Source organism: Pteropus medius, unplaced genomic scaffold (assembly GCF_902729225.1).
Source record: "Pteropus medius unplaced genomic scaffold, Ma_sr-lr_union100, whole genome shotgun sequence".
NCBI lineage: Eukaryota > Metazoa > Chordata > Mammalia > Chiroptera > Pteropodidae > Pteropus > Pteropus medius.
The window spans coordinates 2,801,685-2,826,052 of NW_024356249.1; the positions used below are offsets into that span (position 1 = coordinate 2,801,685).

The following is a 24,368-nucleotide window of genomic DNA, read 5'->3' on the forward strand; positions in this document are numbered from 1 at the left end:
TGTACTCAACTACTGCTAGTCTCAAAATTCCCTTCAATCTGTTGGGAGGAAAAAACAAGCCCACTTTAAATCCTAACACTGCCATTATATGGTCCTGCCTTTTCTGAAACTGCCTTAGACTTAAAATGTAGTAGTAACAATTAAAACCTAAGCCTAGATAGCATCCAATATCACTGTACCTGGTGCATGCTATTTTCCCAATGTCCACCCACATCCCTCTAGTGCCACCCGCCCTCTCCCTCCCATACAAACAATAAATCAAATCAACTTTCACAGATTTAGGTGCTATTTTAAAAACATCAAAATTTTACTTTACCCATTCTCTCCGATGCTCCCTGTATATTTTTAAGTTGTAAGTGGATGACCATGCTATGTGATCAACAACTGTGAAGGCTAAGCAAAAGTGAACTGAGTTTAGTATTATAATTTCAAAGAACCTTAAAGTTTGTAATATTTGACATATATAATGGTATGTAGAATCCTTATCTTACTGCATATTATCAGGAATCAATGGCAAGAAATTTATAAAAACAACTAATTAGTATTTCTTTTGTCTAGAATTAGCTTAAAGCTTAGCTTAGGAAAAATAGGAGAAAACTCAACGGCACACAAAGCAATGGAAGCAACTCTTAGTTTATAAATGGGGACAGGCGAGGGAAAGCCCTCCCATATTCTCCAATGTGACAACCAAAACTCTCTCCAAAAGTATACTTGTTAGGGGTCACATGTCACTGTTGGCTTGGGACAGGGTAGGCACATTCCTTCTAAAATAAAATCAATACCCTTTCAGTGAAAAAAAAGTCAGAGCTAGAAAAAGTGCATAACCAAAAGCTTAAAGCTTCTCATGTGCCCGTGCCCCTGAATCCTCAAATGCAGAAAAACGTCCCACCCTCTTATTACCATTTCTACAATATAAGCTACTGAGTCCACATAATAAGGTGAGAACTGTATAAAGACGACCCATGGCCAATTTCTAGTTTAGTACAAGACCAAAGGAGACCTGTCCTGTACTAGTAAACCCTCATGTCTCCATGTGGAATCAAGGTAAAAGCAGGTGACTATAGCTGCACAGTGACTATTATACTAAAGAACTAATCTGATAATCACTTTTACACGCTCCTCAAATTTCCTGACCAACTTTACTAACTTCTCTCACCTACTTTTAAATATTTGTTTTATTTATTTATTTATTTTTAGGCAGGGCAATCCTTGGTTGACCTTACAGATTGCAAGGACGTTGTCAGCTTACAATACCTTTTTTTTTTAAAACACCTACAGCACCTGGTCTTCCTAGGTGGTCTCCCATCCAAGTACTAACCAAGCCCGACCCTGCTAAGCTTTCAAGATCAGACGGGTCAGGCTTGTTCAGGGTGCCATGGCTGTAGACTCCGCCTACTTTTATTGTTCCTTTAGAAATCAGTCTAAAACTCACCTATAGGAACCCTTTTGTAAGTAACCTTAAAAAAACAAAAAACAAAAAAACTCATTACTCCATTTTCCCTTGTTAATAATACACTCAGTTTAATTCATTGCATATTTATATTGTTCAAAGTATAGGATTTGTTTATAAAAGAACTCACTACCATGTGTTAATATGATTCAGATGCTCTGAAGATATTTAATATAACTTGATATATGTCAAACTTTTCAGAAATTTATTTATTACATAAGAGAAAAAAGAAAGTGTACTCAGCCAAACTTAGCAGTGGGAAAAACCAGTTATGGCAATCTCCCTTCCAAATGTAATATCAATCACTTCTTTTAACAGAACTTGTAAAATCATATTAAGTAGTAGTAGCAACTTTTAGTGCCCCCAGAAAATGCAAAAAGAAGGATATTATACAGTTCAGAAAGGCTATCCCTCTTAATATTTTTATATGGTTCTACAGGTTTATAATTACAAATAGGTACTAATAACACAATCCCCACTAATAACACAAAGCCCAAAATTTTAAAAATGCAATGCCCATTGTAGAAGAAATTTCCAAATTATTTTTGCTGTGATCAAAGATAAATATTGCTAAAATAATTTTTAAAATCAACCAATCAACTTGTCCATGAAAATCCATGTAATGTTATAAGGAATGAGACCGGGAAACAGCCTTAGTAGGAGAAAAAGTTTACATAGAGTCTTTATGAGCAACAGAATGGTAATGGAAATGTGAGAACAGAGATATTAAAGTAGCTACATTCCAAGGAATCTATTCCACACTTTGCCACAGCCCTACCTTCTCTCACTGCACAAGCATAGAATCTTGGCCACTGGCAGGGGTCATTGCCATATTTCTGGGGGGATACATGCTTTAGGAAATCTTTCAACTTATCTCCCTTCTTAGATTTAAGGTACATTAGAAAAGCCTGAATAGTTATCTAAAAATTAAGTTCTAAAGGAGATTATACAGAATTTCTTTTACAGATGTCATAAAGCAAAGTCAGTCATTAAAAAGTTGCAGCCTGCTAAATTTTCTATTTTGATACTTACTTGCAGAGCTGCAATTCTGATACAGTATCGCTAGTTCTCTGGATATCTGGTGCCTTCTATCATCCAGAACTTTCTAAACACAATACGATTAGAAGTGACGAAAGCTATCTCTGGCTATGAAGACACTGCTGAAATCAAAGAAAAAGTGATTGGCTGATTATTAAAAATACAAGTTCTCACTGACTGGTGATAGCTATAAAAGCTAAGTAGACCTCTCCAAATCTAAAACCAATGCAGAAATAAAAAGGGAAAAGAAATGCGAATATCAAAGGACAGACGTGACAGACAACTCAGTGATAAAAGAAGTTAAAATGAAAAACAGAGATTACCATGAAGGAGACTGAGCCTTACAACCACTGAAAAGACACAGCAGAAATACTGTGTCACACGGAATATACATTAAGTTCACAAGGAATGCTCCTGGGGAAAGGACTGAGACTGTGTGGGGGAACATAAAGGACTTCATTTGTAATACCTTTTTTTAACTTGAAGGAAATACACAAAATGACATTTGTTCATTCTATAGGTATCTGATTTTTAAAAACTGTTTTCAAAATTAGACACCTATAATCAGTTTCACAGAATTCATCACTTAAAAATAAACACAACTGTTTATGAGTAAATTCTTCACTCCCCACTAGACTTTCACTCCCTCTAGGATTAGAGTCCTATGTTACTACTTTACCGCAGTAAAAAGACAATAGAAACAAATGTTTCTATTTTGATACTTACTTGCAGAGCTAAGAAAAGAAAAAACTGAAGCAACTAAGCAATCTGGGGATATTCAGGAAAGTAAGATTCTATTCCTACCAGCAATTACAATACCCTAAAGCACATCAACCAATAAATATACAGAAGACCATATCTGAGAAGTATTCTCTCTAGTATTATGAGGCAAATTATATCATAACACAGGAACTTTTCGAAATACAAATACATAGTTTCTAAAATCTGAGGGGTATCAACTATTCCTAGTAAGCATACCCTGGTGTTCCCCATCCTTAATGTAGAACTACAACCACTTCCTCCATAGTTCTAGTCCAGGGGTTATCTTTGCTAAGCAGCTTTTTCCACAACCAAGTACCTTTTCACAGTCCTACCACAGAACAAGTTGGTGAAAACCTCCACAACTGCTGACTGCTACAGACCAAAACACTAGTGGAGAGGTAAGAAATCAAGCTAAGAGGTCATTTCACCCTATAAGTCTAGATAGAACTCTCTAGGGACTCCTAGACCGCTCCATCTCACAGGTATGCATTTCTGGCCAGTCATTCCTATGTAGGGGTTTTGGTATATACAGTTCCAACAGTTTTCCTTTCACATAAATAACAGAACAGTATTTTTCAAGTATGAGATTTGTACAAAGGATGATTTTAGGTGATTTTACCAACATGACATTCAAAACATCACTCAATCACTTAGCAGTGATTATTTATTATGAATAAGTCAAGGAAAGTTTCCATTTGGCCCTTAGTATGCATTTAATACATCTAACAAGTTCTAATTTTTTTAGTATAGGATAAATGACAATGGAGTCTAGTTGTCTCATAACACCACGTTTTCACTGCATTAATTTTTCTGGGGAACAATACATTATTTTAAAATTAACTTACTTTTAGAAAGTGAACTGACAGAGGAAAATATTAAAAAAATAGAAAATAGGGTAAAAAGTAGTAAAGGTGATATGTGTGACTAACACTGGGAAAGTTACCTAGAACAAGGCTTCTCAAACTTCTTTTTCCCTTTTTAAATTTTATTAAAAATGGGGTGACTTTTAATGTTTATCGAAGGCATGTGGAAGGCTTCTTAAAACACAGATTGCTGGCCCTATCTCCAAAATTTCTGTAGGCCTGGGGTGGGCCCAAGAACTTACATTTCTAACAAGCTCCCAGGTGATGCTAAGGTTGGGGAATCACTCTGAGAACCACTAATCTAAAGTACAGTGGTCAACGAGCTTTTTCTTAAAGAGCCAGATAGCAAATATTTTAAGCTTGCCAGACATGTTTCTGTTGCAACTATGCAATACTGTAAGGCAAAGCAGCCATAGACAATATATACACAAATGGGCATGACTGCATTCCAATATTATTTACAAAAAGCAGGTGGGCCACAGTGCTAGACTTAAACTAAAAAATACCCTTAAGTAACTGAAAGTGAAGTACATTGTGTAACCTAATAGTTGGACAAAATACAGAAGCAGCTGAACAGCTAGGTACTTGGTAGATACTATCCAATAGCTATCCAACCGATTTTACTGAAAGACAAAGCTTTGGAAAGTATAACTCTAAAAAGAGAAAACTGATGTCTCAAAAAAGTAAAAACAAAACAATTTACCATGCATTCAGGAAACATGACAAAAGACTCGACAAGGGCAGCTGGTTAAATTCTTTTCATGTTCAATCACACAGGTCAAATATCACTGCAGATGGTTCACAACTTAGAATGCATGGATCAGTATCTAGTGTTGTTGTTTAGAAAAATGTTTTACAGACCTTTTCTCTAGCCCATGTTAAACAGCAAACTATGACATTTATTTAGTTGAGAGCTACATGTTACTTTCTAATGGTTTTGACTTTTCGAAGTCTTAAGTTCAGTTAAAACGAAAACACGAAGCTGTAGCCAGTTGCAGAGTTTTTACAAACTACTTTTATCTATAGCCTCAATTATCTTACAAAATTGATGAACTCATTTATTTTGGCCCTGCCTTCCAATTTCTACCCTAGTGACTACTGGTGCATTAGAATTTAAACCAAAAAGGAACAGAATGACTTTTCTGCAAGTAGTATATCCACAAGATTCCTGTCAGAAACTTATCCTCTCTCTCACTCTCATTCTTTCTCCAGCAAAATGTTCCAACTTTTTTTCATCTTCTTAGCCTACAATTTCTTAGTAGACTGATCATGTTGGGTAGCAGAATCCCTTGTTTCCTTAAGCACTTTAGTAACAACAGCCGTGAGCTTTTAGGATTCAGTCCATTTCAAACACCTTTCTGGAATTCCATTCTTAAGGAGCATTGGCCTATCTGCAAACCCACTGCTTGCCTGAACCCTAGGCAACTTCGAGTGTTAATGTCTATATGAACTACCCGGTACTGAATTCTATCTGACTCACTAAACCTGACCCTGATCCGTGATACCTACTTGCTCTTGACTTCCTGCTACCCATCTTGCCCATGCAGCTTACAACCAATTATGCTAATATGACATTTTACACACACCAAAGCATTTTTATGCTGCTTATAGAGCTTATGCAGTGATAGACAAAATAATTTTTCTTTGGTTTCAGTTTTTTTAACCAAAGTAAATAATGTCTCAGAATAAAGCTTTCTTGAGAACTAAAAAACTGTAGAGAATTGAAGGACACTGTAGGGTTATATGAGGTGACACTATTACTGTTCAACCTTCTGTTTGCTAAAATTTCTTATACTGTTAAAGAATTTACAAAGGTGCACTTGTGTATTAAAGGCTATGCCTCCTTCACTTAAAATGAACAGTCCAAGTGGAACAGAAGAATGGCTTACAACTGACCAAGAAATAAGTATGGTTCACTATGTTAATGAAAAAGAAAATGCTCTCAATGTTGATGACAAGCCAAGGAACACAAATTACAGTAAAGATGATTTTATGAAGAAAATCCACTAAAGAAAACACTATTTCAACCTTTGATTCAATAACTTATTTTGCAGAAAGGCAGCAATGGCATATCATCTTATAGGTTCAACAGTTAGGTATCACTAATTTATTAGGAACAAGTAAATGATTTTCTGAACTTTTTCCTGGGTATCTCCTAGAATGAATAACCCTTTTATATCCCATGAACTACAACTACTGTATAATATATGATCAGCAAAAATATTAAATTCTGATTAATGTACTCTATTACCTAAGGAGGTACATCATCAGATGTTTAGGAAGATCACCATTAAAACAGCTAAAATTATCTGAAAGCTTTAACTTGCCCTAATCATTCCTTAACCATAACGGACAACTAACAATACTATAACATTCTATTCTATAGTCTACATTCTATTAGTCTACCAGTTGTTTTGGGAGTTAGACTGCCATTCTTGGCCTGTTTTAACCTTTCAGAGATTCTGATCCCATTTAAAGGTTATAGCTATTAAGAGGTATGGAATCCTTCTATAACTTACCTAGTTTCTAAACTTAAGATGTAATCTAAATTCACACTCTCAATTTTGTTTTAATACCTATCCTTTGCACCCTGCCAGGCCTGTCTGGCATAAGAACCAGAGACTTAATCATAACCAAACTGTATATTTGCTGGCAAAAGGTAAAGCTTTAGCTAAAGGACATCTTTGCGATTAACCCAACTCAGCACAAATGACTACAGTCTGTGTGAGGACACTGGGTTCCTCCGAGTGTCACAGACAAACCTCAAACCGCTGCTTGAATTTTCCTGTGCTACTAATCCCTGCTTTCAAGTGGAATATATTCAGGGGAAACAAATTATCCCTCTCCTTTCTTTTAATGCTAACAACTAAAACAGAAAAGTATTTATAAAATTTAACGTATCTTAAACTTCGAATAAAATAGATACTAATTTATATCTACTTATGGTTCCCCCTTCTTAAAAACTTAAAATATACTTATTTTTCCAACATCAGTATAACATAGGAAATTATTTGTTTTCCCATTTAACAAATTATAGATTTAACTTGAGGCAAAAAAGGTTAAGCAACTTACCCAAGGTTACAATTAGAGGTACAGCTGGGGCTAGAAACCAGGTCTCCTGAGTCTCAGCCCAGTGCTCTTTTCCTTAGCCCATGATGCCTTATCAGAAAAATCCAAATACAGTCAGACCCCCAGTTACATGGGTATGAGTTACACTGATTCACATATACAAACTTTATATAGTGTGACCAATGTTTCAACTCACGCGGTACCCTGCTTCCATTTATGCAGTATGCCAGGCATCGGCACGATTTTCAGTGGCACACAGGCGGTTGCCACCACCAGGGCCCTAGGCAAAATTGCAAAGAAGGCAAAGTTTGTCTTTGGCCCTCCCACCTCCCTTATGCATTCCTCTCCCACCTCTTGGTCATCCCCCTGCCCAGCCTCCCAGCACCATCATGCTGCCCTCTGGTTGTCCAAAACCACCCACTTCCACCACTCACCCAGGACTGTCTTTTCTGGAAGTGCCCAGTGATCCAAAATTACCTCTCCATTTCCCTGCCACAAAATTCCTATTTCTGAGGATTTCAGTGAAGTTTAGATAATCTAAATGACTGATTTAAGTAATTCAAAATAAGGTACATTTAACAGACTTAAATCTCTAAGGAGTTTAAAAAGGAACTAATTAAAAACTCTGATTTGGGTGCGGGGGAGAAGAAATAAATCTTTTACTGGGGAAAAGGGGACGTGAAAGAGAAGCAAGGTCTTCCCAGTGCCCTGGACCACCTGTGCCACTTCAGATTCCCTTACAGTCAGGACACTAAGGATTGTGGGGCTTCTTGCCACCTGGAGTCCCACCATCCTGGAAGACAGTGGTTGCTTTATAGTTAGTCCTTGAGATTAAATTTTTTTTTAAAATTGGACAGAGCTGCTTTAAATACCTCCTACCTACCTTTTCCATCTCTCTCCCCTCTTGGATCCCCAAATCCACCTCTGAGTGCCAAAATCACCCAACAGCATTCCCTGTAAGCTGTTTGTGTCCAGTACAAAGCTTCCCATTATATGGTTTCAAATTACATGGTGTTATTGAGGAACGTATCCATGTTCCCCATCCCTGGATAACTTGAAGTTGACTGTATGCTAAAAAAGAACAATCCTAATTATTTAAAAGTCTTGAATCATAAAATGAAATATGTAAACTCATTAACTATCTGGTAAGAAGAAAAAGAATGTTCTGATTATTATCTTCAACCCATGAAAGAACCTGAATATCTAAAAAAAAACATTCTATTCTTTTCCTTGAAAGTAGCATGTTTCTTACTTCTGGCCCAATACGGCAGTGAAAATCCAGTCATTTCAGCTAAATAATATTGTGGACTCGTAAAAATGAATTAATTGGTAAACCCTCTTAGTCTTGAGGCAAAAAAAATCCAGTAATAGGTACACAAAAAAATAAAATTTGAATATAAAACAGAATGGATTTTCAGAAATTCATTTTTCTGCTGACTACACACACAGGAACATATTTTTTTTTTTTAGTTTTAACTTTGCAACATTAGATTAGCTGCCTAGTTCGGAAATTGATCAGGTGAAAGTAGTGTACTTTGATTCAACTATCCTCCCAGTAAAATTAGGAAATTCAATCCATGTAGAATGTACCAAATATGGTATCCATGTAGGATTAAAAGGATCATGTAAAGTAAATCTTAAATTATTTCTACCATTTTATTACAAATATCAGTTATTCATCAGCTAAAATCTTGGATTAAGCTCCTTTCCAACACTGTCTTCATAAAGTAAAAGGAACAATGTTAAGACACGCTGCAGATACAAAATGACCATTCTTATCTAAAAGTGAAAAATGATGATGGGTAGTTTTCTCCACTAGAATTTTTAACTAATGTTACTTTCAAGGGTTTACTACACAAATAAAATTCATTTCTTTCCCTATCTTCCCCTTTCTCTACAAAACCACAAGTCGGTTTGCCATCTACACCCTTTGTCTATGTGGTCTACAAAGAAAAGTTCCTAATATGGGTTTTTATTAAAATAACTGTGAACACTGAAAAGCCATCCCAAATATTCACTGCCAAAAATATTTGAATTCAATTTTCAAAAATCTACTCACGTATTTTGCTGCAAGGCACTCAAAATTCTAAGAATGACTTAAAAATTTAAGAGTGTGCCTCTTCTCTTATGTCAAGCAATTTTAATTAAGAAAAAAGCATTTCTTTAATGGCTAAGACACTACTTGCCTGAACAAGCAACATATAAAAATAGACAAGTGTTTTGTTTTTAAGAAAGTATTTTCTCCATATTAGCATGGATTTAAGCTGAATTTAAGAGTACAGTATAATTATCAACAAAAAAAGCAACAATTCATTTTTTAGAAATTCTCTTTATGACAAAATGATATCCAGCAATTAGTGTTTTTCTACACAAATTCTAACCTAAGTGCCTAAAAGAATCGTTGTTTCCCTATATTCTACTTCACTGGGCACCACATATTCAAAATGGTTCTATTTGGGGCACATGCAAGATTTGTCAATATTTACAGAACAAAGCCTCTATTAAATTCTCTAACAAAATGGAGGTCTCTCGAAAAAAAAAAAAAAACAGGCCATTAACATTTTTTCACAAAATGGGGCCAAACACACCCACTTCAAGAAACCATGGTTTGGGTCAGATTCTTCTTTAAGTATGGCTGTTTCTGTGAGGATCGTCGAGTGCATTTCTGGGACTGGGTTCATAGCAAAGGTTTCCTCCGGACCCAGATAAGGGGATGGGATGGGGGTGGGCTGTTCTCTGAAGATACTCTGGAGGGCGGCGGCGAGGGATAATCCCAAAACTCTGGGTTAGGGATTATCTAAAGGGGAGGAGGCTCTAGCGGTCCGCTGATACCTATTCGGCCACAAAACCGGGCGTCCGACTACGCAAGAGAGACGTGGGCTCTCCCGTCCCAGCCAAGTCAACATTGAAGGCTCAAACTCTCCTTTCAGCCTCCAGGCCCCGCCTGACCCCATTGGCAGCAGTTCCCGCCAATCCGCTTGGTCACCGCCTCCCCTAGCCTGCCTGCCCGGCTCAGATTGGACCAGCCGGGAGCCGGGACCTCGTGTTACCAATCTGGGAGCCCCTTACTCAACCACACACACACAAGCCCAGGTGCGCCCGCGGAGCCCCTTCTCCACGCCTTCCCCATCCCCTCCCCCACCCCCACCCCCAGGGCGCTGGCAGAGACTTACCATCCCGGGAGGTGCCCATCAACTGGTCCAGCATCGCGCGCATCTGGGCCTGCGCCGACATGGCGGCGGTGTAGCGGGCGGGCGGACAGGCGGGGGTGGGGCGCAGACCGGGCCCTTTCGGGAGGGGGGGGGACAAGGGGAAGGGCTGGGGGGAAGGTGAGACGCTGTCTCGGTTGCCGCTGCCGCCTCGAAGCGTGCGGAAAAGGAGCCGGAGGGGTTGCAGGAGAGTCCGGGCTGCGCTCCTGACAACGACGCGTACGTGGACGGCAGCAGCCGCCGAAAACGACCCTGGTTCCCTTACTCTGTCCAGTTCCTGGGACAGAGGCGATAGGGGCTAAGCAAGCTCTCGCCTCCAACACCGCCACCCGCCAGAAGCCGCCAGGCCCCCCCCTCTAAGCTCTGACGCCGCTCGCCACCGCCGTCGCCGCGACGTGAGCGCGCACGCTCCTCGCGCTTAGTCGTTTCCCGCGGGGGCTCCACCAACTGGCGTCCAACTGCATTTGCTCCGCCCGCCCCGCTCGGGAGGGTTTCCACCCTAACGGCTCTTGGGCGCGTGCACGCGGGTTCTCCCGCCCCTTCCCCCAGATCTCGCGAGACTCAGGGGCCTCAACCGACCCTCAAGCCCTATATGCCTGAGTCTCTAAACCTCGCGCTCCCGGCTGCTGGTCGGATAGGGCGCCGCGACGCACTGTGCTAGCGAACCAGATCCAAATTAGCAAATGTGCCTGAGGGTTACCCCGAGTCGAAAGTAAGTAGAGACCATGCTGGTCGGCCTGACTGAAGCTAGCAGATTTGGTAGCTACCATGGGCGTGTTCCTGACGACCACTCACCGATTAACTCGTTTTCGGGGGCCCACCCAGAATCGTGTAGACCCGACCATTTTTTCATGGCTGCCCGATCCTCTACAAAAGGAGCCCTGAAGATCTGACATTTGGGTCATTTTCCTTCATCTACATAGAGACTTTAAGCACCTCGAATTGGGATAAGTCAAATTCAGGAAATAAAACCTTAAATCAATACACTAGGAAACAGGCGACCTAACCCATTCGGATTAATAATCATCATTACTCGCAATTAAAAGCAGGAAGCTGTTAGTCTAAATTAAGAACTATTAAGATTAAACAGTATTCTGAGAAAGGAAAGGACAGGTGATCTTGTAGAGAATTTTTTTCCAGTGTGAGATAAATTTGAAGGATAAATCCTTTTCAAGCTGTATCAAGCAGCAATGGGAAAGAAAGCCTGTGGATTCACAGTTTGCGTCACCCTGGATTCAAAACCTTGGTCGACTACTAACTGGAACCTTCAGCAATTTATTTCTTAATCTCGTGTTTAATGGAAATACATACCTTATAACATTGTGAAGACTAAACGACAGAAAATGCCGAGCCCCCAGCTTGCCCTGGTTTACCGTTTTTATATATAAAATATTAATTCCTTAAGATGATCATACGTACTTCCTAGATACTTTGAAAGGAAATAATGGCAAAATTTTGTCATTAACATTTCATATGCATTGCCTTGGAACTTATAATCTATTAGCAAAATCAATGAAAAATTAACATGAAACAGCAGTCATTTTTCCTGGGTCCTTTTAAATGCATATTGGGCCAATAAAAATTTTAGAATCATATTTTTAGTAACTGAAAATAGTTTTCTCTCCAGTTATTCACATAACTCAAAATTCAAACAACTCCCAATACTAGGAAAAGCATCCTATTTACAATAAAATTAATATGTCGTAGAAGGATGGGCTATTGTATAATATCCTTAGGAGGGAAATACACTAAAATGTTGAATAATTATGTTAGATTTTAGTTCTTACCTTTCTATTTTTCCGGTTGCTTACATCTCATAAACAGCATTTAGTTTTTTTAAAAAAGTCTGGTCTACAGCCATGCCACCCTGAACAGGCCCAATCCCCTCTGATCTTGGAAGCTAAGCAGGGTCAGGCCTGGTTAGTACTTGGATGGGAGACCACCTAGGAAGACCGGGGTACCGGAATTATAAAAAAAAAGTCCGATAGTCACTGTCTTAATTGAAACATTTAATCATTTATATTCTCGTAATTAGCTTATTTCCCACTTTCTTTGCTCTTCATTCCTTCTAGAATCTCTTCCTTTCCATCTGGGATCATTTCTCTTTTGTCTGAAGTTTAAACTTTAGGACAGGAGTCAGCAATCTACAGTCCACAGGCGAAATCCAGCCTACTGCCTATTTTTGTGAATAGTTTCATTGGACTGCTGCCTGGTCCGTACATTTGCTATTGTCTATGGTTTCTTTTGTGCTACAACAGCAGAGTGGTTGTGTCGGATACCACACCGTATGGCCTGCAACACTAAAATACTTACTATCTATCTGGCTCTGTACAGTTTGCCTACACTGCTGCAGTTAATGTTTGTGCTTGTCTATTAGTGTGGCACTCTCCCATTTTTGTTGACCTTAAAAGATCTTTATTTTGCCTTTCTTAATTCTAGATTAATATTTTTACTGGGTATAGAAATCGCAGTTGGAAGTTCTTTTTCTTTCAGCACACAGATTCTATGCTTCCTTTTACCTTCCATTGCTCCTGAGAAGTCAGTTCTGTCACTTCTTTGAAGATAGGTGGCTGCTTTCAAAGTTTGTTCTTTTTACCATTGGTTTTCTTCAGTTTACCAGGATGTATCTGGGTGTGGATTACTTTTATTTATTGTGGTTGGGAATTCATTGAGCTATTAGAACTGTGAACTAATGTCTATTAGAACTAACATCTCTTAACAATTCAGAAAAGTTTAGAACTGTGAACTAATGTCTCTTAACAATTCAGAAAAATTTAGGTATTCTCAAATATTGTCTCTCACTGATCGACAGTTTTCACTGTATCCTCTATATCTCTTTACACTTTGCATTTTCTACCTTGTCTTGCCAAGCTGCCTTCTTGATATTTTTTTCTAACAAATTTTATAGTTCACTGACCTCTCTTCAGCTTTGTCTAGTCTGCTATTAAATCTGTCAATTGAATTCTTTTTCAGTTCTAGAATTTTTATGGGATTCTTTTTCAGATTTACTATGTCATTTTTTTATAGTGTCTGGTTCCTTGAGGAAAGTCCCACATTTGGCTGTTCTTTGGCCCTAGTGAACATAACTGTTTTGTAATCCAAGTTATTAATAGTAATATCTAATTTTTTTTTTGCGGAGGTTTCTGTTGTCTGTTGTTTCTGCCACTTTTCACTTATGGGGTCTTGTTTTCTTATGTGTCTGGTTATCTCTGTGTGCTGAACATGTATTTGAAAAAAATATGTAGGAATTATACATATGTGTCTATAAAATTTACACATGCTAGAAACTAGGTAATTAAAAATAAGAATAGGTACAAGTAACATACATTTTGCCAACCGTCCAGAGTAGACAACTCTTCATTTTATAGTAATTTGTTAACTAAATATTGTAAATAATTAAATTCTACATAGTAAAATTTAATACTGCAGTTCTTCTTGGGCATCAGTACATACCTACTATCAAGTTTATAAACGTGGTTCCTATCAACTTAAATGTAGATCTGAAAATTCATATTCTCTGTAAATGATGTATCTTTTAGTTGAGTGAAATAAAACCTTACCTTACAAACAGAATGTGCCTTGGATGAGCTTGCCTTTAGTTCAGAACTACAGGTCTCTCCCCGACCCCACACATAATCCTAGTATGTGAACACTGTACTCTTATCATATTTTTATTTGTATCCCTAACACTTACCCAACAAGGGACAAGCAAAGTACCGATAACTCAATACCTGATACCTTAAGACAGTTCTAATCAAAATGCATAAATATCTGAACTATAGAGAGAGGAGAAATAGCAAGAGCCAAACCTGAGCTGAGAGCTAGTTGACTGGTATATTAAAGACAGAGGAATTAAAAGCAATGAGCATATACAAACTATGTTGCTTGAAAAAGGACACTTTTACTTCTTTAAGAGTGAAAATATAAGGATACCTAAGCCAGTGTAGAACACAAAGCAGGCATTTGAAAATGCTTGTTGAAGAAAAGAGAAAGTGAAATTTAACCTGAGGTCTGAGGAAGGAACAGAAATTAGCTAGGGAAGTGGGGTACAATTAGGGGAAAGAGCTTTCCATGCAAAAAGAACAGCAAAACGTTGAAAGATCATGGCTTCTAGAATTGATCTGGGATGCAGGAAATAAGAGGTCTGGACTAGGGTAGCAGCAATAGCTTTAAGAGACTCTTAGGAAGCAGAATCCAATTTAGCACTTACTTAATGGGAGGTTAGAAGGAAAGGCAGCAGCCTAGAAGAACTCAGATTTCTGACTTGAGTAACTGAAAATACCAGAGAGATTTAGAGGGGAAGATGATGAAGTTCCATTTTGGATGCACTGAATTTGAGATGCTTTTGAGGCATCTAAGTGGTGGTGTCTGCTAGGAAGCTAGACATGCAGGTATACAGTTTGGCAGGGGGTTTGGACTGGAGTTAGCCTGTCGATGATAAAGGTGATTGCCCAGAGAAAGCATGTAGAGTGTGAGGTAAGGACCTAGGTTGAGACCAACATATAAGGGATACATGGAAGAGGAAACTGAGGACAAATGGTCAAATTGAGAGAAGAAAACAGGAATATGGTATCATGAAAGCCAAGGGAAAAGGAAGGAATGGTTACTAGTGTTAAATGCCCTTTAGAGATCAAGCAAGGTAAGGAATGATCCACTGGTTTTAATGGCCTGAAGGTCATTTGTAACCTTGCAAGACAGTTCTGGTAGAGCAGAGGGGCTAAAACCAGACTTAAGTGGATCGAGGATAAATGGGCAGTGAAAAAAGCAGAAAATGGATATATGCGACAACATGGACTAAACCTCAAAATCATTATGCTGAGCAAAAGAAACCAACTGAAAGAATACATACTATATGGCTGCATTTGGATGAAATATTTGATCAGACCCAACTAATCTGTGGTGACAGCAAGCAGGTCAGTGTTTGCCTGGGACCAGGTATGGGGAAGAGGGATTGACTTCAGAGGGGCACAAAAGAACTTTTTTGGGGCAGTGGAAATGTTCTATGGCTTTATTGAGGTGGTTATCACACAGGTGCATTCCTTTGTCATTATTCATTGACCTGTATACTTTAAAGGGATATATTTATTATATATATAAATTATACTTCAAATAACATGTTTAAAAGAATGTAGAAAATGAAAATAATTCAAGTCATTGAAAACATTCATTCAATTCGTTTGTGAAGAGGAACAAGAGAACATAGTAGGTGAAAAAGCATTTGAGTTAGAGACCAAGTAAGTTTCTTTAAATGGAAGAGCCTTGAGTTATGCTAAATGTATGCTAAATGCTAATACAATGAGAAAAAGCAGTTGAAGATAAAGGAGAGCAGGTAAGAGACAGCAAAGTGAAGGAATGTGATAAAGCAGGTACCACATCAAAAACTAAGGTAGTAAATTAAACATAGTGCCAAAACCTCAGGATTCCCAAGTTCTGGTACCTTCTCAGCATAGAAAGATTATCATTAATACAATTCATGTTCCAGAAGCAATTCCTTCTATTTCTAACATTGAGTTCGGCTAATTCTTGATGGTAACATTAATAAGAGGTATAGGTTGATTGTATATGGACAGAAATGGCCTGAACAAATCATCTAAACCATAAGAAATAACTTATCTGTACTTCAGAAGACTGGTAGCAATAGGGCTTACAGAGAAGGGTTCATGATAAAAGAATGAGAGTGTAATAACAGTAAGATCTTTTTGTCAGGCACTCATGTGCTGTGCCAATGTTTTATGTAAACGTTATTCTCATTTATTACAACCGCCTTGTTGGTATTTCCATTTTACAGAAGAGGGAACAAGCTCAAGTCAAGTCAACTAACTTGCCAGAATTTACCTACCTGGTAAATTATAAAGATGGGATTAAAACCTAGGCCTAGGTGAGTTCAAACGCATAATAAATATTTACCTTGTTAGGCAATTCTGCCTCAAATACATACCTTTCTTTAAAAATGTTATTTATTGTATACATAATATTGTTATGAAAGAAATCAAAACATCAACCTATCCTAATCCTTTTGCTTCCTTCTTTTTAGCAAAACATCTTCAGATAATAATATACTAATGTCCATGCGATAAAGCAGTGTGTGTGTGGTGGCGGGGTGTAGGCTGGGGGGCAGGCGGGGGTATATGTTAAACAATTCTTCTAGCTTTCGATCTGTTCAATTGAATGCTTGTTTGACCTCAATTCTATTATTTTAATGTTAGTGTCTTAGAAGAGATAGGCTTTTGAAATGCTTTTTGCATACTTCTGTTCAGACTGTACTCCTCCTAGCGAGAAGCTGAGCCAGGCATTCCAAACAGTGACTGAATAATGCTATGTGTCGGTCACTGTGGAAGGTGCTTTGGATTCATGAGACATGGTCCTTACCCTTAAGGAGCTTACAGTCCAGGGGAAGAGGTTCTAAGACATGTCTACAATTGTAAAGCCAGAAGAAACTGACATAAACCACAAAGGAGGCACAGATAAGAACTGTTGGTAGTTCACAGAAAAAATCATTTTTATTTAGGACTTCAGGACATTAGAATCAAAGGGGTCATGTAGCGGACTAGTTTAATAGTTCAGCTAAAAGATTATCAGTTCTTGAACTATGACAGAGGTAATGAAGATCGAGGAGGGTAAAGGATGTTAGGGCCATTGCAGAAGCAGAAATTGCTGACTGATTGGAAGTGGAGTGTGGAAAGAGGAATACAGAATGACACCCAAGGTTTGTACTTGGTCAGCCAGGTGCATGATGGAACCCTTTCCCCTGATAGAAGAAGAGCAATTTGACATGGAAATTAGAAGGCAGAAGGAGAGAGAAGTCAGTGTGCCCATTCCTTCCTCCTCTCCCTGGGCTTCCTCCCTGAGGCCTGTAGTTGAGTGGCCATGTTCTTACACCTACGGGTCACCTCTGTCAGGCCTAGGGAGGTAATAATAGCACCCCACTGTTACTGGCCCATCTTGTTGACCTTAATTCAGGCCACATCTTTATATATCGCTTCATTAACTCTCCTCAGTAACCCTATTTGAGTGTGCCATCTCTTTCCTACCAGAAATTCAACACATATTTGTGTATTTTTAAAGTATATATGTATAATAAGGTATGTTTGTATATGCACAGGAAATGTCTGGAAAGATGCACACCAAACTTTTAGTAATCGTTATCATCTGGTAATGAGAATGGGCAAGGGAGGGACAAAGGAAAAGACAAGATGACTATCATATGTCTATACCATTTGAATTCCTTAATAATAGGCTTAATATTTCTTTTAAAATAATTTTTTAAAAAGTTTTAAAAGTAAATCAAGAACATTAATTGGCCTAGTTTAAAAAGTTCAGTAAATTCATTGAGAGTAAAGATGAAACCCCCCTAAGAAACACTCAGCCAAAAAAATTAGAGAAAAACCCTAAACTTAAAAAAAAAATGTTTAATGATAAACACATATTGATAGAAATTCGTGAATGAAGGCAGCATCCAAGAAACCTCTCCATTTTCATGGTTCCCAGCCCTTCCCTCCGGGCTGATGTGGCAACTTGAGACCCACTAAGCCAGCTGACTCCTCTACTGAGCGCTCACCCTTGCTGTGAAATTCCTGATGAAGAGCCACATGTTCACGGACGCTGCGGAGGAGGCAGAGATAGGTGGCAGCTTGGAAATGAAGCTCATGCTGGGCTCTGCACAGCTTCTCACTGGTGACCTAGAGAAGTAGCAAGGTCAGATACTCTATTAACAGCTCAGCTATAGGGCCCCACAGAAAGATTTAATAAACAAGTATTCTCTAGAATGAAAGTAAATTCCAGAGAGGAAATACAAACACATATTTGTGTATACTTAATACATATAGAGAGGAACTCTGTACTTATTGATGATTGGAAAAGCTGACCTCCAGTTAATTGAAGAGGAGTTTTAAAAAGTTTCACTGAGGTATTTTATTGAGTGACCTCACATTTTAATACTGGAAGAAAGTCGCCTAGTTTCACCTCATTTTACAAATGAGAAAACTAAAGCTCAGAGAGAGAGGCTTGGTTGTTGGTTAATGGCAGAGGTAGAGAACTATAATCAGGTTGCTGATCATTAATGACACCTAAGGCAGCGGTCCCGAACCCTTTTGGCACCAGGGACCAGTGCTCCTATGAGAATCTAATGCCCGATGATCTGAGGTGGAGCTGAGGCGGTGATGCTAGCACTGAGGAGTAGCTGCACATACAGATGAAGCTTCGCTTGCTGGCCTGCCACTCACCTCCTGCTACGCAGCCCAGTTCCTAACAGGCCACAGACTGGTACCAGTCCACAGCCCAGGGATTGGGGATCCCTAACCTAAAGATTATAATGTAGAAGTTTCTCCCCTTCAAAATGGAGGGCTGCTTCTTATATCACTGTGGACTTTGGTTAATGTGCAATATGCTTTTCTGTCAATGAAAATTTAAACCTTATTTTGCCTGAAAAATAATAGCTGTGTCCTCAGTAGTAACAAAATATAGGTTTTACTTATAGTAGTAATATGCAAATATTCATATTAATTATACTCACTCTCACAATTCCCTTATCCATCTGAAAAACCTGGATTCTGATGACCTTAAGAAGCTGGAAACTTCATAGCCATTCTGAAGTCCTCAGTGACTCCAAACCCTGTTTTCTTCTTCATTATAATTAATTTCCAAATGAAAGAAGTTAGTCCACTGTCCGTTATTTGACTAGTTTTGTGTTCTGAGGTGAGAAAGGGGCAGGAAATGTGAGATGGAGATGTGTGCATAGCCTCAAATGACATAAGGAGCCCTGTCCAAGTGTGGATTAATCACTGGCACCAATGCCTACGGAATCCCCTTCTTTGACCTTTCTTTATTTAAATATCTAGAGTTAGAATCTGGAAACTAGAATGTGGTTCAAGATCTGCAGATCACATATGTGAAAATGCCACTCATAAGCTGCTCAAAAATAGAATTCATCTATATAATTAAAAATTTATGAGAGCTCAACACCAATGTCAAACAACAACAAAGGGTAATATCCATTTCTATTATATACGCCTAAATTGATAAGATTTGAAACAGGAATTCTGTGTTAGTGTAGGACAAGAGAAAACTGATCCTAATTCAGCTAGGCCTGAGTACAGAGAGAAGAGTCAAGAATATATATAACACAGTAAATGAATCACAAGAGACCAAAAGAGATCAAATGAAATAGAAAATTGTATTTTCCCTAAGGAGAAAGAGGAGGTTCCTCCCCAATTGAGCCCCTTCAGCCTAGGGAAAGGAGAAAATGGGCATAGATGACTAGTGAGTTAGCTCTGAGCCAAGGAATAGAAAACACGGAACAGAAATCATTCCACATACCCTTCTATGCATACCACGCAGTGGTGTTTCTGGAATTTTTTTTAGGATGAATTTCAGATTTCCGAGGCATTTTATAGCCATTACCAGGCCTCTCTTAAGGACAATAATGTTGCCTCCATAAGGAGAACTATAAAGATGTCACCTTCTTAAAAAATCTTAGAATGACCCTCCCCATTTACAATGTATCACGTTAATGTAACTGACAGTACGACCTCATTACAAATTCCTGTCTACCACCTACCTCACCTCATCTTCCTCCACTTCACCCACCACATCCTAAGCTTTTAAACATCCTCAACTGTTAGTTCCTCTCACCTCTGGGCTTGTGCAGCTTCTTTACCTGGACTTCATCTTCCCCAGTCCTAAGTCAAATTTATCCTTCAAGTCCTTGCTGAATGACTTTCCTCCTGAAAGCCTACCCCTTCTTTATATCAGGACCCCATTTTCCACTCCCTGAGCACTTATTCTAAGTGCTTGGTCATATGGATCCTTAGGTGGACTGCAAAGCTTCTTATAAGGCAGGACCTGTGTGTGCCTTATTGCGTCATTTTAGTTAAGCTCTTAAAAGTCCCTAACATTATGGCCTTTTAACAATTAGCTGAATTTCAGTTCTAACATTTTGCATTCTAACTGCCACGGCTCAGAAATTCAAACATTTCCCTATTCCTACACTGATCAGAGGACGTTAAGTTTCCTTCCCTAAAGCCCGAGCTGACTCTCCAATCTATTATTTCTGAGAGAGGTTGCAACTTCCTTCCAAGCCAGGTCCGTAACTCCAAAGGCAGCAATTAATGGAAGACTCCTATGTGGGAACCAAGTAACCTAGAGATTCTAGTTGTCCTTCTAGTGTTTTGTATGGGACACTGTCTCTGAACCTCAGTTGTTCTATTTGAAAAATGAAACTCTCTTCCATCCACTCTTGCCTAAAGGGCATATGGAGTGTGGTTATCACAAAGAAATTTCTCAAGGATGGCTTCCCATGTTCACATTTATCTGCTACAGAAGAGAAAAACGTAGCTGGTCATATATCACGTTAATGTAACTGACAGTACCACCTCATTACAAATTTCTAGTTCCGCCCTACAAGGCACCATTTTTTAAAGTAGTGTGGGGAATACAACATAAGTGAAACACAGTTCCTGCTCTTCAGGAAGCTCCCAATATTCCATATCTCATTACAGTTTTCTGCCTCAAAAACTGCTTCTCAGAATAGCTCTACTGCGGGGCACGGCGGAGAGACTGCTGGATAGACGCTGTGGCTGGTGACTCTACACCCTCCACCACGTACATCTTTTTTCTTTCCCCACCTTCTACCTCCTCCATTTCGCTTTCCTCTGACTTTCCTCTCGGCACATGCGAAAGACAGCCAATGAAATCCTCGGGGAGGGCTCCACCCCGAACGAGTTTGCGCCCCCGCCGCCCTTGGTTAGTCCCCCGGCTTAGGCCACCGACCAGAGCGGAGGGCTTGGGTTTCCATGGCCGGACTCCGGGCTGGGCGGGAGAGTCGGCCTCAGAAACGCAGGCGCTGAGGTCCGGCGCTCCCTACCCCTGCCCATACCCTCTCTCCCTCCCATCCCGGGAAAGGGACGCTGGAGCACCCGGACACTGGCTTCCGTACCCGATGTGCACGGAAAGCCTTCACGAGGTACCGATAGGCCGCGGTGTCGCGATACGGTCGGCCAGTGGCTGCGTTCATGTAGCGCAGCTCCCGTAGGAGGCCCCGCAAGGTGCGCGCCGGGGACCCTAGGTTCGCCATTTCCCCGTGCTCCGAGCCTGGTGCCCTATGGGGCCCTACACTTCTCCAACTCCCTCACGCCCCCCCACGCTTAATGGTACGGTCGGACCCTGCCGGCTCCCCCTATCGATTGCAAAGCAGTGGAATGTCCTTCTTTCCTTCTCTGCGGAGCTTTATTAATCGAACGCCCAGCGGAGCCCCCAGGAATTAAGGGAAAAGCAAACAAAAGCCGAGTGTAACTGAATAGCCTGGAGAAAAGACGGCGAGAGGAAAGGAGGTTTTTTCCTGACTGCGTCATTTAAGACGCCATTAGCTGGTCGATCTCTCGAATCTCGAGACAATGAAGACCTTGCAGGTATGGGTGTGTATTCGAAACAACACGCTGAGTTTTTTTTTTAATTTCTAGGGGAGATAACAAAACGTATTCTCAATTAGAAGAAGAAAATGGACTATGTTGATGCGTGCAAACTGTAGCCCAACACCTAAGCACACATACACTTCTCTCTTTTACAAAGTTTGCATCTTTAGCTACCATTAGTTTAAAAAAAGAAAAAAAGGAATTTTAAATGCTAAAATTACGACCACCCCAGATGGGACTCGAACCCACAATCCCTGGCTTAGGAGGCCAATGCCTTATCCATTAGGCCACTGGGGCTTCTGTGAACGACGTTTACAAACAACGTATTCAATTTTTTCTTTTTTGATACGTCATTGTCCCTTAGTTTCACTTTTAGCCTATCCTAGGGGACCACACCTAGTACCAACATGAGGGACGAAGCATGCTGGGAGTTGTAGTTCAGAGAACAAAAGGTTGCATCACAGCGCCAAAGGCTTTACCCTCAAAATAGCACCGATGCGCCGGATAGAGAACGGACGCGCGCACGGTTTTGCATACGCGTTTGCCTGCGCGGTAGTCCCCGCGCCTGCGCAAAAGTGGGCACGCGACGTCTCGGAGCCGACCGCGCGGGGCATCCTGGCCGAATCTCGGAGACTTGCCCTTTGAGCCTTTGCTCCATCGGGTCTTTACCGGAAACAGCCGGCCCCTTCCGGTGTGCGGCTTTCCGAAGTTAGTCTGCGTTTAGCCCGCCGTTAGGTGGCGTCTGCAGCGGTCATTTTCTGTTTCCGGTTGAAACGCTGAGGCCATTTCCGCACAGCCAGTGCAGTTATAAACTCTGTCTTCTGAATTGGCTCGGTGGGAAACGGGACAGCGGAGAGTTCCTACTTAATGCATTAATACTTAGTTGATTAGAACTACTTAAGAGTTCATTTTCTGGTTCTGTACCTAATTGTGTAATTTAGTCATTTCTCTGGAACTTGGAGACCTTAACCCCTTGTTTAAAATCTCAGTGGCTCCCGATTGCCCCTAAAATAAAGTCCAGACTGCTGAACCCTGCCTCAATGACTCTTCATACTCAATCATCATCTCCCACTACTGTATTTCCTGTCACCCTCTCCAGGTATCTGAACTTCTCATTGTATTCCTCTCCACACCTTATGTGTTACTCCCTCTGTCTGAAACTTAACCGTTTGTATTAATATTCCTTTTACCTTTTTGGGCTTCAAGTTTCCTTGAGAGGTCTAGGTTAGACACTTCTCTAGGCCTTTGTGGTTAATATGGCAAGGTTAAAACAATTCGCCTAACCTCTGGGCTCCTGTATATCACCTATGATTTTACCTTTTAAGAGCTAGATTTCCTCTGTCTCAGCTCCATCATCTTCCACGTGAGCCAGGATGCAACTGCTTAGACTCAGGAATTCCCATTCTAACAGGTCTCTCCTATGTCCCTGTCAGGGTTCACCAACTCTAGCTGTGGCCAGCTTTGAAGTAACCTTTTATATTTTGGCTGGAATTTTGATACTTTCAGAATCAGCAGAAAACTGGTATGACAATGTGAATTAATTACTCTCCCTATTACACTCACAAAATATTCATTTTTATCAACCTATAATTCACAAGTATCTGATTTTAAAAGGCAAATGCAGGAATTAGGGAGAATGCTATCAATTTTTCTTTTAATATAAATTTGTTTAACTAGCTTTCTAAGATGTAGCAATTTAAGCCAGCTCTGAGGAAGTGGAAGAATTTATAGGAAGTAGGTCTTAGGTAACTTAACCGTTGATATATTGTGGTAAGAGGCAATAAATAATTCTGAATTCCTTTTTACTGAACTGCCAAGAGACTTTTCTTCCACCTGAAGCCATCTTACACTAAGGTAGTCATAAAATGTTAGCTCTTTGTAGTCACTGGTCTCTTTAGATGGCCTTCCCAACAATCTTCTCCATGTATATATGTTGCTGTTTACATCAAGAGGGGAAGCTTATTTCCCATCTCACCTACCCCTCGCCCCCTTTTGAATCTCAGGTGGCCCTGTGACTAGCTTTGACCAATAGAATGTAGCAGAAGTAACATCCTAGGGCTTCTGTGGAACACCAGGCCTTAAAACTGGCAAGTTTAACTTCTGGCTTCTTATCTAGCTACCATGCGGTGAAAACCTCAAGGCCCGTGGAAGAGCGCTGAGACAGATTCAGCGAAGCCCTCAGCTGAGAGCACTGACTATCCACCACATCGGTGAGCCATCTTGAAGGTCTCAATCAGTAGCACCCCCAGATGATGACAGTCTCAGCCAACATCGTATGGAGCAGAAAACTGCCCAGCTAAGCCCAGTCAATCCAAAGAAACATTAAAGATAATAAAATGGCTGTTGTTTAGGAATAATTCCACTACGTTTTCAAATTATTGTGCGGCAATCAAAAAACCAAATCAGTCTGGAAAAGTTCTTAGAGACGATTTAACCAAACTTCTTAATTTGGCAGCTTTAGAAAATCTTTATAGTCCCAGGGCAGGGCTACAAACTCAAAACCCTACAGCAGAGACCAGTCAGGTAACACAAGAGTGAATCAGGCCAGGTGAGTTCCTACCTCTTCCGA

General features: G+C 40.0%; 1 protein-coding gene, 1 long non-coding RNA gene, 1 other non-coding gene and 1 pseudogene across 6 annotated transcripts in view; 2 read left to right on the forward strand and 2 right to left on the reverse strand.

The window, feature by feature from the left end:
- LUC7L2 (LUC7 like 2, pre-mRNA splicing factor) overlaps positions 1-21,513 on the reverse strand; it is a 67,592-nt gene extending 46,079 nt beyond the window's left edge. The window contains exons 1-2 of one of the 4 annotated variants that reach the window (XM_039860886.1): positions 21,325-21,513; positions 17,950-18,070 (exon numbers count right to left, since the gene is read on the reverse strand). In XM_039860886.1, the coding sequence (XP_039716820.1) occupies positions 17,950-18,070; positions 21,325-21,462 (259 nt within the window). In that variant the 5' untranslated portion in view covers positions 21,463-21,513. Of the gene's footprint in view, positions 1-316; positions 384-10,355; positions 10,805-17,949; positions 18,071-21,324 lie in introns of those variants that run through there. The other 3 variants (XM_039860885.1, XM_039860884.1, XM_039860887.1) reach the window with 3 other exon arrangements.
- On the forward strand, positions 12,241-12,360 carry LOC120601379 (uncharacterized; annotated as a pseudogene).
- A 37-nt stretch (positions 21,514-21,550) lies between the features above and the next one.
- Positions 21,551-24,156, forward strand: LOC120601178 (uncharacterized). The gene is made up of 2 exons (XR_005652380.1): positions 21,551-21,796; positions 23,916-24,156. It is a non-coding gene; the product is annotated as an uncharacterized LOC120601178 (long non-coding RNA).
- TRNAR-CCU (transfer RNA arginine (anticodon CCU)) lies at positions 22,024-22,096 on the reverse strand. The gene has a single exon. It is a non-coding gene; the product is annotated as a tRNA-Arg (tRNA).
- Positions 24,157-24,368: the final 212 nt, after the last annotated feature.